Source organism: Hirundo rustica, chromosome 4, assembly GCF_015227805.2.
Source record: "Hirundo rustica isolate bHirRus1 chromosome 4, bHirRus1.pri.v3, whole genome shotgun sequence".
NCBI lineage: Eukaryota > Metazoa > Chordata > Aves > Passeriformes > Hirundinidae > Hirundo > Hirundo rustica.
In genome coordinates, this window is record NC_053453.1 from 30,404,501 (window position 1) to 30,420,373 (window position 15,873).

General features: G+C 40.2%; 1 protein-coding gene across 1 annotated transcript in view; it reads right to left on the reverse strand.

The window, feature by feature from the left end:
* Positions 1-7,745: 7,745 nt before the first annotated feature.
* NELL2 (neural EGFL like 2) overlaps positions 7,746-15,873 on the reverse strand; it is a 139,846-nt gene continuing 131,718 nt past the window's right edge. Inside the window, exons 17-20 of the mRNA XM_040062577.2 lie at positions 14,813-15,006; positions 13,653-13,829; positions 11,265-11,489; positions 7,746-8,546 (exon numbers count right to left, since the gene is read on the reverse strand). Coding sequence (XP_039918511.1) covers positions 8,496-8,546; positions 11,265-11,489; positions 13,653-13,829; positions 14,813-15,006 — 647 coding nt within the window. The 3' untranslated portion in view covers positions 7,746-8,495. The remainder of the gene's footprint in view (positions 8,547-11,264; positions 11,490-13,652; positions 13,830-14,812; positions 15,007-15,873) is intronic.

Consider the following 15,873-nt stretch of genomic DNA (forward strand, 5'->3'; position numbering starts at 1 on the left):
ACTCTGTTCCCCTCCCGCTTCTCCCTTATTGGGTGGTGCCTCTGGGCCCTGCCGCTGGGCCCTGCCCCCTGGGGAAAAAGCCCTGACAGGGGAGCTGTGAGCTCTCTCTGGCGCCGGTGAGCCACCGGGGCGGCTCCAGCCAAGCAGGGCAGGACTCGAGAATAAAAGCTGTAATATCCCACCCGGTGAAAGAGAGCAGACTCTTGCCCCCGGCGGTCCTCTAGTCTCATGGGGTAATACAACACTGCTGGAAGACAGCTGAAGAACAAAATATATCACAAAAACTATTTCAAATACATAGATCAAACAGTTTTGCCTTCACTTTTATGGGTATTGAGCCAAATCTCTGTAGGATTTTCTTTTGCTGACCAGGTGTATATATTTCAGGAATATATTTTGCACATGAACCTTAAATTCTAACAGCTAAAAAATTCAAATTCAACAGCTGAGAAGCTTTATGTGCAAAAGGATATTACCCACAAGAAGCAATTCAAATACATGAAGCATGCAAAAATCACTCAAAAGCTACACAAATGACAAAAACTTGCTATATAAGAAACAAAAGATCACTTAAATGGGCCATATAAATGTCTGAATGTCTATAGCTTTTTTGGGAATTGATGAAGCATTTTAAATTTTGGTGTAAGAGGATTCAAGAAATTAGACCTGTGATTGTGAGGGTGCAAACTGGCCTTCTGGGCTGCAGATTTTGGAAGCTGCTTCTGTTAAAAAAAAAAACAGAAGTGGATTCTTGGTTTGCTTTAATCCTCATTCAAAAAGAAAACAAAATTTCAGCAACCACTTACTCAGTTTGGTTCAATTTCCAGAGCAATAGAAAACACAGATGAACCTGAAATGTGAAAACTGGGACTCAAGTAAGAATTTTACTCCATTATTTATCCAAATTCAATTACTTTAATTGTACAGTATATTAGCAGGATATAAAATGCACAGTGGGAATCCATATATTTTAGTTTTTGTAAAGGGATGGTTAACACTGGCTAAAACCTCTAAACCAACATGAGTGATCTCAAGCCCAAGGAGTGATAAATTCCATGTATGGAAGTTTGAAAAGATGGGAGAATAACATCACCTGTTATGGGAGCCATGCGGAGAGTGGCCAACACTGAAAGTGATCTGCCAGGTGCTGATACCGGCAGCCACAGAGGAGATGAGGGTGGGAACAGCATCACATGATTTTCGTTATTGTGACAAGGATGATAAAAAAAGGTGCTCTTGCTGCTGAGGCTAGAGGCTGCCCATAGCAGGCAGTCAGTGTCACTCACACTGGTCATTGTGCAACACGTGTTTCTGCTGAGTTGTGGAGGGATCACAGGCCCCATGGGTTGCATTTCTCTTTCCTTTGAGGGCAACAGCAGCTGAGCAGCCTCTCAAGCTTATCAAGTGAGGAAAGAATAATTTCTTCGTCACCTGCTGTGTTCTTCAAAGGAGCCTCAGGGCCCATCAAATGTAATTATTACCCAATGGAAATTTAAAATGTAAAAAGAGACTGATTTTAAAAAGATCGTTTAAGTAATATCAGTATTATCCACTCAGCTTGTCACCAGCAGTGTCTGCAAGGCCAAATTTTAACACCGTCTTCATTAACTGCCTTTGACATCCATTCATCACCAGCCTGACCCATCTGGTCAGGGGAAGAGGAGCTGCCCAGTCCAGGCCATGCAAGCACCAGCTGCAAAGCTGCATGCACAGGTATTTCCCCGAAGAGATTCTGTGGTGGGGAAGCTAGCCATGGCTTGGGGCTAGCCCTCGGTTGACTTGGGTAACTTCTGCAGAGTTGCATGATCATGAAACAGCAAAGCAGTGAGAGAACTGCACTTAGAGGTGTGTTTGTGAGCACTCTCAGTTTGTCCAGTGTGAATGAGGTGAACACCAGCTTTTTGCCTTTGAAAGCAACTAAAAGGCCTGGCTTCTTGCCAGACACTAAGAACATTTTCTTCCCGACTTGAAGGCAGACCTTACCTTTCCTGTGCTGTGGGTTGCACATGTTGGGATGATATGGGAGTTCTTGGGACAGCACCAATCCCACCCCTGCATTTCTTTGCACTGATAAACCACGTGACTTGCAAAATCCACATAACAGCAGCCAAAAGGAGAGGCTTTGCCTTACAAGGTTGCAAGAGAAATCAATCTGATCTGGGTCATTCTGGTCACAGTTTATGGTGCACCCAACTACACACAGCTGATAAAAACAGCAGGATTACACCTTTAGGTAGTGTGGTGCTCCCTCCATCCTGGCTGGCTGGTGCCTATGGCTGCTTTAGGCAGGATGCTCCGGCAGTGATACAGCGCCTGCTTCAAAGGGGACCAGATCCATCCTGGATTGGCCTTTTTAGGCATTTTTACATTTTTACCAAAGGCACTAAGAAAATAAATAGGAAAAGGCAGTGGTTCAGTCAGTCAGATGAAGTATTCAAAAGCAGCATCAGCTAAGGAGCTTCTTGTAAAAACGGAGGTAACCATGCACAAGGCTGCATCCCCCTTCTTGTTCAGATCAGCAGTCATTAAAAGAGGACAGGACCAAGTTAGCATCGGTGGGATTGGGGTTTTTTGTTTTGTTCCCCTCTCCCCTCCATGAAATTTCTTTCCCCACCACAAAATTGCATTGGAGTCTAATTTGTTTCTGTTGTTCTATTTAGATGGATGCTCCCTACCTGTAGTGATGCAATTCTAGTTATTCCGGTTTTCATATATGACTCAGGCCTAAAATAAGACCTTAAACAATTTTATTTTATAATTCCAAGCAATATTGCTGATACATAAATGACATACTGAGAGTTACATTTGAAGTCTTAAATGGTAACATGAGATTACTGAAAAAACAGATTTTGAGATGAAGCATAGTTATTGATTTAGGCTATCTTACGGATGAAAATTAAGCAATCAGTAGATTGTTATGGTTTGTAGCAGTTAAAGTTGGAAGTTATAAAAATAATCTATGAACAGATTAGTAGGACATAGGGTTGTAAATCTCCTGCTATAGTAAAAAATGCCTGTTTGGTATTTCACAGACTACATAAACTCTGACAATAAGAAAATACTGATTGGTGCAGACCTAGATGAGTAATTGATTTCAACAGTTGATTTTTTTTATTTTTTTCATTTTGCATTAGCTCCTTGCTGTCAAAAATTAAAAAGTGAAATACACTGACATGCTAGTGGCCATTCACAAGGCTGATAAACAGCCACAGAGGGATGAAAAACAGTTCTTAACACCACCTTTTTCTTTTTAGGCCCTCTCGAAAATGCTTCTCCTTACTCAAAAATCCAGTGGTATACTTTGTCTTTTCTCCCAGGACAGAGGTTTGGCCACTATACGAAATCAACAAGAAGCTTTTAATCTTTAATTGGAAATTAAAATAGCAACAGGAGACACAGCCAGGATTGTGACTTAGTCAATATGACTGTGTCTTGGGTAGAAGACATGACTGCAGTGGACTTTTTACTGGTGCCCTGAAGAAGCAACACAGGCCACCCACTCAGGAGATGCCAGAGCTGCTCTAGCCTTCTTACTTGTATTACTCCAAAACATTTTCTTTATAGAGCTGGCAAAAGCTAGCTAGTGATTTTTAGCTTAAATTATTAACTGCTTTGGGGACAAGTTAAACTGCATTTGCCTGTGAGCAAGTTACACTATTAAAAAATAACTTGCAGAGCCCTGCTTTAAAGCTACTGCTATTTTTATCTGCAAAACCAAGGGAGTTCCCTCCTGTTGAGAGGGCATGTGAGCTCAGCACTGCCATTTGCTGCACTGGGAGCCTTCTTCACTTTGGAGAATCTGTGGAGGGGGAGATCCTACTGCATACACATCCTGCATTTGAAGCCAGCTCAAATATGGCTCATGAGACTGTGCCTCTCTGAGGTGACCCAGGATGAACCTGCTGTAGGCCACTGGAGCTAATGGCAAGATCCTATGCTGGAAATGAAGGAGGGCACTTTTACAGCCCTCACTGCATAACCACACATTTTTATGCATCCTATAAAAATGCAATGGCTAGTATTGGCCCTAGTAAATTTGTGGGTACCAGATATACACAGGTGCATACGGCCCTTTTTAACAGTATTACAATGCTGCTGTGTTTTATCAACCTGTTTCGCCATGGCACTGAATTCAGCATTGTAACTGAAGACATCTCTGCCATTATATCTATATGTCTATTAACTTAGGGCAATTATTCTGCAGAGTTGACAATTCCTCTACGGAAGTTATTGAATTTTGGTACTGCAAACACTGCATCAATAATGAAGGGCCAGTAAGAGACCATAATAAGAGAGCACAATGTACCTGCATCATTCAGAATCATAAATTTTTTTGGACTATATTGTCTACAGATAATTTAGGTTTGGAAATAAGACATCAATTTCTAATCATATTTACATTTCAAGGTAAATTAAAAACATGAGCTACTAATTACTGGCTGGGTTGAACAGGAGGGAGATCAGGAAGAGGAGGTGAAAAGGAATGAAAATAAGGGTCACCGATATGTCTTCTTGGAGTTTGCTGACCTTTAGAAGAACTCCCAACTGATTAGTAACCTTAAACATTGATAAATTAGACAATATTCACTGAGCCCATTCTCATTTTTTATTTAGTAGAGACTTCCAGCTTTGTTCAGTAGTATGACCTGCTCTTTACATACATGCAACACCGAGTGTCTCTCCAAGGATCAGATTCAAGTTTTAGCTACTACTTTATGTCTCAATTTTTGGCTTTTTAGCCTATTAGTGTACTGCACTGTGCTTCAAAAACCCATAGTTTGTGAACCCATACCAAATAGTAGAAAGATCCTCCAACACTGTCCTAGGGTGACTTCCTCAATCGTCTGTTCTGTTTGTGCTGTATATTGAGTTCTGCGCCTTTAAGACTGGTTCTAAGAGCAAGGAGAAGCACGGAGTTTGTTTTGAGAAAACTGCCTGACTCCTACACATTCTTCTGTGGACGGGGTGTTCGGCAGAGTCTTGGGGAGACTGCAGGACAGAGATTTTTTTTGCTTTTAGTTAGTTTCAGCTAGCTAGGGCAGAGAAGTTCCCTGGACTGGTTTTTTTTTTTCCTCGGGACTGTTTAAACCTGCTCTGGACTGAAAACCCAGGGGAGCACTGGGGGCTGCACCTGCGGCCCACCGGGGCCTGGACCTCGGCATTTTCCAGCAGCTCCGGAGAGACTGGGACTGAGGAGAGACAGAGAGAGCCGAGCTACACCCACGGCAAGGACTTTCTCAATTTGTCATCTCTCTCCAGAACGAGAGGTTTTATTGTTTCATATTATACATTCTTTATACTTGTATGCACTTTGTTTGTTAAGTAAAAGAGTTTTTTCCACTTTTCTCTGAGGAAATTCTTTACCAGACCAACTGGGGAGAGGGGCCGTTTGGGTTTGCTCCCCAGAGGGATCCCATTCAGGGGTTTTCTCCCAAATTTGCCCTAAACCAGGACAAACACTCAGGTCAGGGTAGGCAAAAAAAGAAAATGGATGTCTGCTTTTCATCGAGACACCATTTCAGTTTTGATTAAAATTTGGTATTAAACACCAGTGTTACTCTATTAGACTGAGGAAATATGATGGAGATAATTTTCCTTAGAGCTCTCAAATTGGTCATAGCTCTGAAACCAAAGTCAGAGGATGCGCAGAACCCGATTAAGAACAGACATACTTGCCTCACCTGCAACTTTTCTATTCACTGCCAAAATAGGGATACGTTGTAGTGCACTAAAGAGTTAGTTCATTTTTGTTATTATCAAGGAACCCCGATAGGGATGCTTACAGTGTTACTTACAATGTTCTGTAAATATCTACTCTACCATCTCCAGTGGTTCTCTTCAGAGCTTTGTACAGCCTTTGCCAGAGCTGAAGTATTCTGAGCTCTTGAAAAATCCTTGAAAAATGTTCATTCTTTTCAAAAAAAGAACTCTGGTCTTCATGCATTTTCTATGTCTATTTTGTACCAATTCTTGAATGAAACTGAAGTGCAGTTCTTAGAGGGTACCCAAATTCTGCTAAACCTTCTCTCAGAAACAGGCATGTAGCGGCTCATGAAATCCACTGGAGATGTGCCTCAGAGTCTGAGGTGAAAACATGACCTCCTGGCAATTACTACCAGGCAAGAAAACATTGCAGAAAAAGCACCATTTTTGGGGGGAGCTGTGACTGGGATATACAAAGCAATCACACGAGAGACGAGAGATTTCGCAGGGCAGAGAGCTCCTCCGAGCCAGCTCGAGCTGAGCCAAGGCAGAGAACAAGGTGGAGAGCCCTCTGCCTGTTTATTTCTTACTTTTTATACATTTGTGGGTCTGGCTGAAGACTGGCTTCTGGAGTTTCCACCTCTCAGCCAACTGGCCAGACCAGCTGTCAGTTACAATTGTTTTCAGGTTAGAAATATGCAAACAAAGGACAGAGAATGAAAAACAAAGGATTTGTTTATGTTACATATGTGGGAAAAAGGTAGAAACTGCTCCTAATATTGTGCAGTAGCTAAAAGGTCTGACTCCATTTTATGAACAACCAAAAGGCTTTAAAAAACTCAGAAAAACCAGGGTGACAGGGAGCTAACTCTCTTCTTTAAAAATTGTGATTGCAACTTGCCAGGAATAGGAAAAAATCAGAAAAAAACAACTTTGAATACTTGTTATTTTTGGACTGGATAAGGAAAAGGGTTTATTTGGTTTGGAAATCTTTGTAACTTTATTGCCTCAATGTAAAATGCCCACTTGAGTCTCTTTTCCCCCGATTTTTAGTTTCTAGGGCTTGTTTAGACTATTAGCATTTGGTGGCCTAGCGTCTCTTGTATCCCTTAATCCAAAAACATCCAGTCCTCTGTAAACACTGAGGGTTCAAGGGAATACCTGCTGGATACACATGATTCCATGAGTTTCCTTTGATCTCCTGCAGTACACGAAACTGAAGTAGCATCTGTTTGCAGGAAATAATTCTGTTTTGTAAAACCACATACATGGACTTCCCTGTAACTTCATATCATACAGGTGCAATACTAATGGAAGTTTTGCCTGTTCAGGTTTCATGACAATCTGCTGAATTCCTGAGACAGATGCTGAAGAGCAGTAAGGCCTTTTGAAAAGAATACTAAAGTAGCATCTAAAGAATACTGTCATCTTGGGCATCTTCCTCCTCTCCTGTTTTGTCTCCACTGTTCCTGGTGCATTTTCAGCCTGCAATTTGTAAGCATTACTTTATTCTTTATTTCTCTCTGAGAATAACATAGCATTGGTCACATAGCCCCCTTTATTTACTGTCCCAACAGAACACTAGTGACAATAGGGCTTACATTTTTGAAGTAATCCTCATGCATTAAGATACTTCACACAAACAGCAAAAAAGAGCTGCAGAGCTTACAGAAGACAAACTAACCCTTCGCAGCTGGAGAGGGGAGGAATTTGGAGAAGATCCTCTGTAAATCTGAGCAGATCCAAGTCACACACAAATGGTCTCTACTGACTCTGCGTGACAACACCCCACTAGTACACAGGATCTGATCTTTAGGCATGTGAACTTGCTGTTTAATCCACTGTGATGACAAATTACTTATGAGTATCTTAAAGATAAGACATGATAGGCATAAGGCTGTGCTGGGCATAAGCTCCCACATGTAGAGGAGCTAGACAGGCAACACTTCACCTGTATTGTCCACATTCCGAGAATACTGGCAAAGAAGTAACAGCAGACATGAAAATTAAGTCCTCGAAAAGGAAAGATGGCACAAACAAACTTAAGGTAAGAGAAATATTTATTTAAATTTGCACAAGAACGAGCTTATACTGAACAAAGTCAATCAAGAAATAATAGTAAGTGCAGTAAAACAAGTAAATATTGATGACTTTTCCCATCAGAAAACATTAAGAAGCCATGCCTGTGCATCACGGGTTTTCTTTTTTTTTTCTTGTTTTGTTTTTTTGTTTTTTTTACAATAACTTCTATCTTTTTTTTTTTCAGCGCACATACTGTACATATCACATCTTAGCTGCTAGGTTCATTATTCCTGAAGGCTTCATCCTTTTGCTCAAACATCTGCTAAGTTCTGCAGTAAGCAAACATATTTGTGCAGTTCCAAAATATTATTATCTGTAAATCTGCTGCATCTGGTCAAGCATTGGACTCTCAAAGATTTGCAAGACCCTGTAAGAGCTCCTAGTTGATTTAAGATCTTGACATCATTATGTACAGCATTACAATGTGTCACTTTAAACTAACCTAAACATTCTGCACAAGGATGCCAGACAGACAAATAGCCAGAAGACTTGGGCCTAACCTCACACAAAGGTTTACATATCTGAGCTTGTCTTGAGTCCCATAAATTTCACTCTGACTCAGGTAACTAAGTTCATCACATATCTGCACTTCAGATAGACAAAACCAACTTAATTTTGTCTTAATTTTGAACAATTTTTGGTTTGAAGGTCTATTTCTGTGAAGGAAAATTCTTTATCCGGAAACTGCTTGTGAGACATAGTTGTTGGTGTCACAGTTCCTGAAGGCACTGTGGATCCACTGAGCAACAGACATGGCCGTTCTAAAGGATGGAAAAACAGAAAGAAGAATTGAAACAATTTGCATTTTGTACAAAGCAAGTAAATTTAGCAAGCTCAGCTGTTTGCAAATACCCATCAGATTTGAACATACAGACTTGTAAAATACAAAACATGTACAGACTTGAATTAGATTCATGACAATGTCCTCATGTCCTTCTGTTGCCCAAGGGAACAGGCTATTATGATTCCTCTAATTGCTTGGCTTGTTGTAGTCTGTGTCCCAGAGCTACAACAGTCTAACTGAAAGAAGCTGGGATTAGTGGAAGGAATGCTCCCAATGTAAAGGTATGAAGCATCTGCTCAGATTCATAAAGCTGTTGAACAACACAAGGCACTTGGGAGTTTTATTCAGATCAGGCAGAAGGGATTCCTAGTTTTATTTAGCCCTGAATGCTGCAGTTTCCTGCATTCTGGCTGTAACATCAGCAAACATTAATCCATAAACTTTTTCCAAATAGTCCAGACATTTTTATGAAAATACTAAGGGCAATTAAAGGGACAGATTGCCTATGACATCATTAAAATACGAGAGAAACAATTTCTGCATCTCTACTACTTAAGTCTAATTCTTACAATGCAAATAAAAAACTAGTATTATTTATAAATTAGTCCAAATACATTTAATTGACTAAACTAACAGGAATTATTAAAACCAAGGTCTGAATATTTCAAGCACTTTCTTTCACTCCTGTTACAGGAGGTTATAATCCCACTCTCCCCCTTCTTTACTTGTGATTGGATTTTTTTTTTTTTTTTATTTTTTTTTTTTTTTTTTTTTTTTTTTTTTTTTTTTTTTTTGTGGCTAAGTCTGCTTTAGCTGATGCCCAGGTGTTTCTAAATTCTTAAAGGATTTGTGTAAACCTATTTAGCTATAGCTTGTTTAGAGAGGCTTAGACTGGAGTTTTGACCTTCCATGAGATGCTTTACAAGAGAAGAGTGGGGTGACAGGATGAATGAGAAGGAACACTGTACAAACTGGGCACACCACTATCCTGATCTAGAGGGAATGGGCTGCTTGCATGCAGAACTCCAATACTAAAATGTCGTGTATTTCAAAATGAACACTGTTCTGTAAGGAGAACTGAATAAGATTTGGGCTTGTTTAGGGACAAAGTGGTACCTCTTCTTTGTTAGGCAGAGTCACACCCGAGTCATTAAAATTATAGAGTTTGGCAGAGTATCTGTTTTAGTCCTCACTATATTCACAAGGCAGCAGTTGATTCGATAAGTCTGTGTATGTGTTTACTCTGAATACCAACTAGTCAATGCTTAAGGTTCAGTCTTCACTTAACACAAAAGGCCAGATGGGTGCAGCACTTAGGTGGCCATGATCAGAACTGATACAAGCCTTCTGCATTGCTACCAATTAGCAGTACAACAAGAGCACACTTCCCATCACTGAGTCTCAAAAGTGCTTTAGGGAGGAACCACACACAATTTCTTCTACAGATGGGGAACCAGCTGCATAAGAACCTTAGCAACTTGCCTGAGCAAAAAGTAACTTCTAGCGTTGGAGCTGGTGTGTAGCACCAGCTATGGACCCCAAAGTACAGGTTTCTGCCTGTAAACCTGCTTTAACATTCCCCGGGCAGCAGCTGGCTTTCTAACCATTAGCCAGTCTGTCAGACTGCAGCATTTTCTTCTAACCACTGACCCAATCTGACATCAGGACAAATGCTGACACTTACTTGGTGCATTCCACTGCCCTCGAAAAAGGACTATGTCTTGACAGCAGCACCTATTGCACACAGTATTGCATCAGGAAAAGTAGAGGAAGGAAGTGATGCTTGACAGTTTCTGCTGCCTGAACACACAGAATTCTCACAGAATGAGGTGTTTAAGATAGATTTTTTCTTTATGAGCACATTTTCAAATAGTTAATTGTACCATGTTTGGGAAGCACCTTGTTTGGGAAGAACATAGAATAAAGCCCAAAATCAACTGTGAATTTCAGTAATAATTAAAAAACTGTGTATGAATCCTGCTTTCTCCTTGGCTGCTGTGGAAACACATACTGTCACTGTTCAGTATCGGGTGGCAGAAAACACAATTCACTTTATGATCTTATTTTGAATAGAAACACTTATGTTAATCCCTTTTTCTTTTTCATCCTCAAAAAGAGATGCCAGAATTCACATATGCCCATAGCCATTAATTTTTGTCCTCAGACAATCAATTTCTTTGAGTACAAAACCAGTAAATGTTCTAAACATGTTGATTAATTTTAAAGTACAAAATAATATATCTAGCATTTTTATTCTGAAAACAATTACTATTCTCAAAAAACAATTCAATCAGTTCCAGTGACACTATAGTATCACACTGAACAAATTTCTTGTGCAAAGTCTATGCTTACACAGCCATACTCGCATATTTCTAAGACAGCAGGGAGCTTGGAGCTCCATGTTTAGACCCTAATTGAGCTATCCTGGTGGAAAAGCGAAGCCCAGCATTGTGTCCACAGCACTCCGCAGCATGAGCTGCTATCCTGCTTCTGATCTGCTAGCACTTCAAACCACGCTTCTAGCACTTGCAAGAGTACAGTTAACTAAGCTGAACACTTTTACTGTCATCTCTGGTGCTTCAAAACAAGTGTAGACACCAACTGTTCACTGACCAGACTCAGTGCATTAATATTTATGTGCCACAGAACAAGCTGGAAAGAAGCATCTCAGCTTCATCGTTATAACCTTTCTTACCTTGCACTGGCAGAGGGTGCATTCTGTGCCATGCTTAATCCAAGAAGATCCAGTGAAGCGAATGACATTGGTTTCATCCAGACAAGTTTTAGTGATGTCGTTGCGAATGGTGTCGGCCTGGCAGGGGTCAGTGACACAGTGTGGGCAGCACTCATTCTCGGGGAGGACACTGAACTCACAGTCCACCTCTGGGCATGGCAAGGGCCAGCAGTCAACTTCTCCTTGCTGTTTTCAGAAAGAACAAGATATTATTATTAGCTCTTATTTTGTTCCTCACCCATTCCTCAGAATCAGCATTATGTTTCTTAGCTGGCTATTTTTTCCCATCTGGTGCTGTTCAGAATTCAGCATAGGAAACACTGATAATCACTGACTGTGAGATACACAGCAGATCAGGTGCTTTTTTCTGCATGCCATTTGGGGAGTATATTAGATTTAACTTAGTTCAGTATGCTCTCCATCAAGCTGTACCTGAAAATACTGCATAAATTATGCAATACAGGATTGTGACCTATCCTTGTGAGGCCCTGTTTCTGCAAGGGACAGAAGTTGTAACATGAATGCACTGCAAAAATGTGCCAAAACTTCCAGTTCTGCCAGTTCTTACTCACAACTTGGACTGCTGGCTTGCCATAGAAAGCCCTCAAATTTATCTCTGCCATGGTTACAAATGCATTGGCTGGATTAAGGGTGTCAAGCCACCAGCAGCCCAATGTAATGGGGAAGACCACCACATTTTCAATGAGAGGATCTCCACCCACTTACCATCCACTTAGGATGTTATTACCAGAATACCTGAAGTTCCAAATTTTATCACACCTTCTGCTTGCTGGGTTTAGTACAGTCAGGGGTAAGAAAAGGTCTGAGCAGAGACTTGTATTGGGCCAACATATCCTTAGGGGAAGTCACGTTATGCCCGAACACAAATCTAAAGATATTTAATGAATCATATCAGTTACTAGAAGCTGGAATCAGCTGCTTCCCTTCATTCTGGACAAAGGCCAAAGTTGCAGATCTATTGGTCAAAGAAAAGACTTCAGAGAAGTCAATAATGCTTTTTTTTTTTTTTTTTTTTTTAAACATGTCCATCTCTGACTTCCAATTTATTCAGCTCATTTGAGCACAGATTTAATAACCTGGACTTAAGTGGGGCAAAAAGAACAGCATTTAGCTCTAGGAAATCAGTTTATTCACCAAAAATCTATCTGAACCTTTGTGAATGAGGAGTTCACTATCTCCAAAGCAGAAGCTGAAAAAAAAAAAAAAATCACAGATATTTGTAATAGCTCAAATTTTCCTCCCTTTGTTGCAGAAAGTATTGTGAAGTTAGTCTCATCTGGGTCAAATTTCTTCTTTTTAAATTGTGTGATGTTAAGAATGCAAGTAATTTTTTAATCCAGTCACTGATCTGGATACTTCAATCTATTTTTTGCAGTGATGGATAGTACAAGGAGTAGACAATACTTTGTCACCCCAAAAAATCCATGATCACTGGAAGAAAGTAGACTTTTGCTACAGAAGTAGCATCTTGGAAAAAAAAGAAACATCTATCTATAGAGAGAAACACCTATCTATAACGTCCTAAATTGTAGTTTGGTTACTTTTTCATTTTTAAGACATTTAATGAAACACATGGTTATCTACTTCACTGGATTTTAGCAGTGGTAAACTGAAACAACAGTCTACAGAAATGGGCTTCTGGCTTTTAGTCATGATACCCTGACAAGCCAAAGCTGCTACATGGGCCAGCCTTTGTATTTGGAGATAACTTATGATAAAAGATAGTTGTTTTTATCTTGGGATTTTCTCTGTCACAGAAACTTCATGAGCAGAATTATGCAGAATATTTTTTGCTCAGACTCCAAAATACATGCCTAGGAAAAAGATGACAAGCTTTTACAGATGTGAGTTTTTTTCAAACTTCGTTTCACTGTTTTGATAAATGTAAAAAGTCTTACTACTCTTCTGTTACTCAAAATGTCTGAATGAATAAATACGTTTTAGTTTACCAGCATCCTTGAAATTATCAGCTGTGATAACAGATACATATTTAGAATTTTCTTATAGAGCTTCATGAATCTCTGAATAAGTGAACACGAGTGTTGCTTTGTAGGTGCCATATCCAAATGTCCTCCACTCTGCTGAAACCACCTTTTGCTTAAGTAATTTAGATTATATGTCTATTGTGTCAAAACATATTTTTGACAGAAACTGGACAATACTGACAAAAAAAATCCAGGAAAACTAGATTTTAATTATCTATGTACTTCAGGAAAGTACATGGATAATTAAGTGGATGCTTATGCATGAAAATGAAGCTATTCACAGATCAGAATATCTCATACTGTTTTTCCCTCCTGTCTCTGCTGCTGTAATCAGGAACCTTACCAGACAGCGGCACTGCTGACAGTTCTGTATCCAGGAATCACCACTGTTATAGGAAAATTCCCCACTCTGATGTAAACACTGACTGCTGAGCCTCGGGTCACACTCAGGACAGCAAAAGAAGTCAACGGTGGGATTTTGGCAGTCACAAACCATTCGCCGGCACATCACATATCCATTCTGTTTTTAGAAGAGACATACAGCGATGGCAGAAATTTTCACAGCTCTAGCCATACTCCAGCCAAAGTTTTATTTCTTTGCCATGATTCTAAGCCATTAGCAGCTCACAAGTTTTCCACTACACAGAGTCTTTGTCAAAATACAATTCAAACCAAGCCAGAAACCCCAATATACACCCAGTAACAACCATAAAGTTCCCGTTGTCTTATACACATCCTTCATCCAACCAATCTCCAGGCAGCTCTCCCCTGGGGTGCTGAAACCCATCGGTGTCTTTCACATGGGTTAGATTTTAATGGATTGCACTAAGTTTGGTAATTCTCATATAGATGCTTGGTGAATCTTGCTTTAAACTTCACAGAATATCACGGTTTCATAGAATACCAGATTGGAGGGTGTCAAGGAAGATCAACCCCTCTGTTCTGTAATTATTCACATTGGAAGATTATAGGTGATCTGAAACTAAACCATGTACACTGAAGTCGAGCTGCTGAAATGCTCAGGATACTGTCAGCAGTGTTTTGGCCCTTCATTCTCCATCAGCATTTAGCTTGGGACCAAACTTCCCACAGCAAACATTTGAGAAGGTTAAGCTGAATTCTTCTGCAGACACAGAACCTACTTCTATTTATAGCCATCTGCTAGAGATACTGGCGTCAGTCTCCAGCCCCAATGGGTGTCTAGACATTTTATTTGCAGAAAATGCTGTTACTCCCACCCAGAGAACACAGGTGGCATCTCTGCTAATGAAACGGTACTTCCATCCTTTTCCCAGTATCATATAATCATATAATCATCCAATGAATGTTTTGCTCATACTGGTTGGAGAGAGAAGCTATCTCCAAAACCCTATGTAAAATACGATTTTATTTCTGTAGCTCCACACATGCACCTGAGAAGGCAGGAATTTCACTTGAATCCTGATGCTCTGCCCATCATCCCTACCACCACCCTGCAGAAGCAGCTACTTCATTTGTACTGACCTGGCATGAGCAGACAGAGCATCTGTCATTCTCCAGCACCCAAATCTGACCATTGTGCTTGATTTTGCCTTCATGGATACAGTCTCCTGTGCAGTTCTTGCCATGAGGACATCGACAGTCATACCCACCATCCAAGTTAAAGCAAACAGTGTCATTGGCACAGCTATGCCTTCCAGTTCCACATTCATCAATGTCTGCAAATACATGCCATGGAATGCTCTTAGACCACATTCAATTAACAAAATTCTCCTATGGCACTCAATATAAACGATTCTTAGCCATTAAGGCCTTCAGCTGAAAATTAATTTGTATTTCACCAGAATGAGGAGAACTTAAAATTTCACAAAAACTTTTTTACAAGTCACATCAGCTTTTTTTGATCATGTTTAACCTGATAGTCTGAGTTTTGCTATACATATTTCTAAGTGAACGCTATTGAGTACAGTAGATAGAATGAAGAAACCACAAGAAACATGAGAGAAAGAATAATTCTTAGCTCCCCAAAGAGCCTTTGTTTGTGGCAACCACTCAGGAAACAAGAATATCTTGTTTAACATCTTATGTGAAACAAGAACAGCTTCAGAGTCTTGTTCTTAAAATCTTTTGTTGGGTCTGTCTAGCACATTTGAGTTCACTTGATGAGAATTTAATGTGAAAGGTGACGTCTGACCTGTAAGCTCATTTAAGCAAGCATACCATTCTTTAAATTTCATCATTCATTAGAATGTGAAAACTAGAATATTCTAAATATTCAAGTTGCAGTGACAGCTATAGACCTCGTGTCTAGAATAGAAAATAAAGAAAAGAATTAATGGCTCCTGTTGTAGCGCATTAATTGGGTTTATATTGTTTTTCATTTTTATATTGGGGTTTGTAATGTTTTTCTATTGTATTCCCTGATCCCCTCGGAAACTCTATCACGTGGTTTGTCCCTGCTCAGCAGTGCCCATCCTCCCACACTGGAATGTAACCCAACTCTGCTCCACTCCCACCTTATCCCTGATTGGGCAGTGGCTTGTCCCTGACTCTGGGCCCTGCCCCCTAGGAAAAAGCCCCTGGAC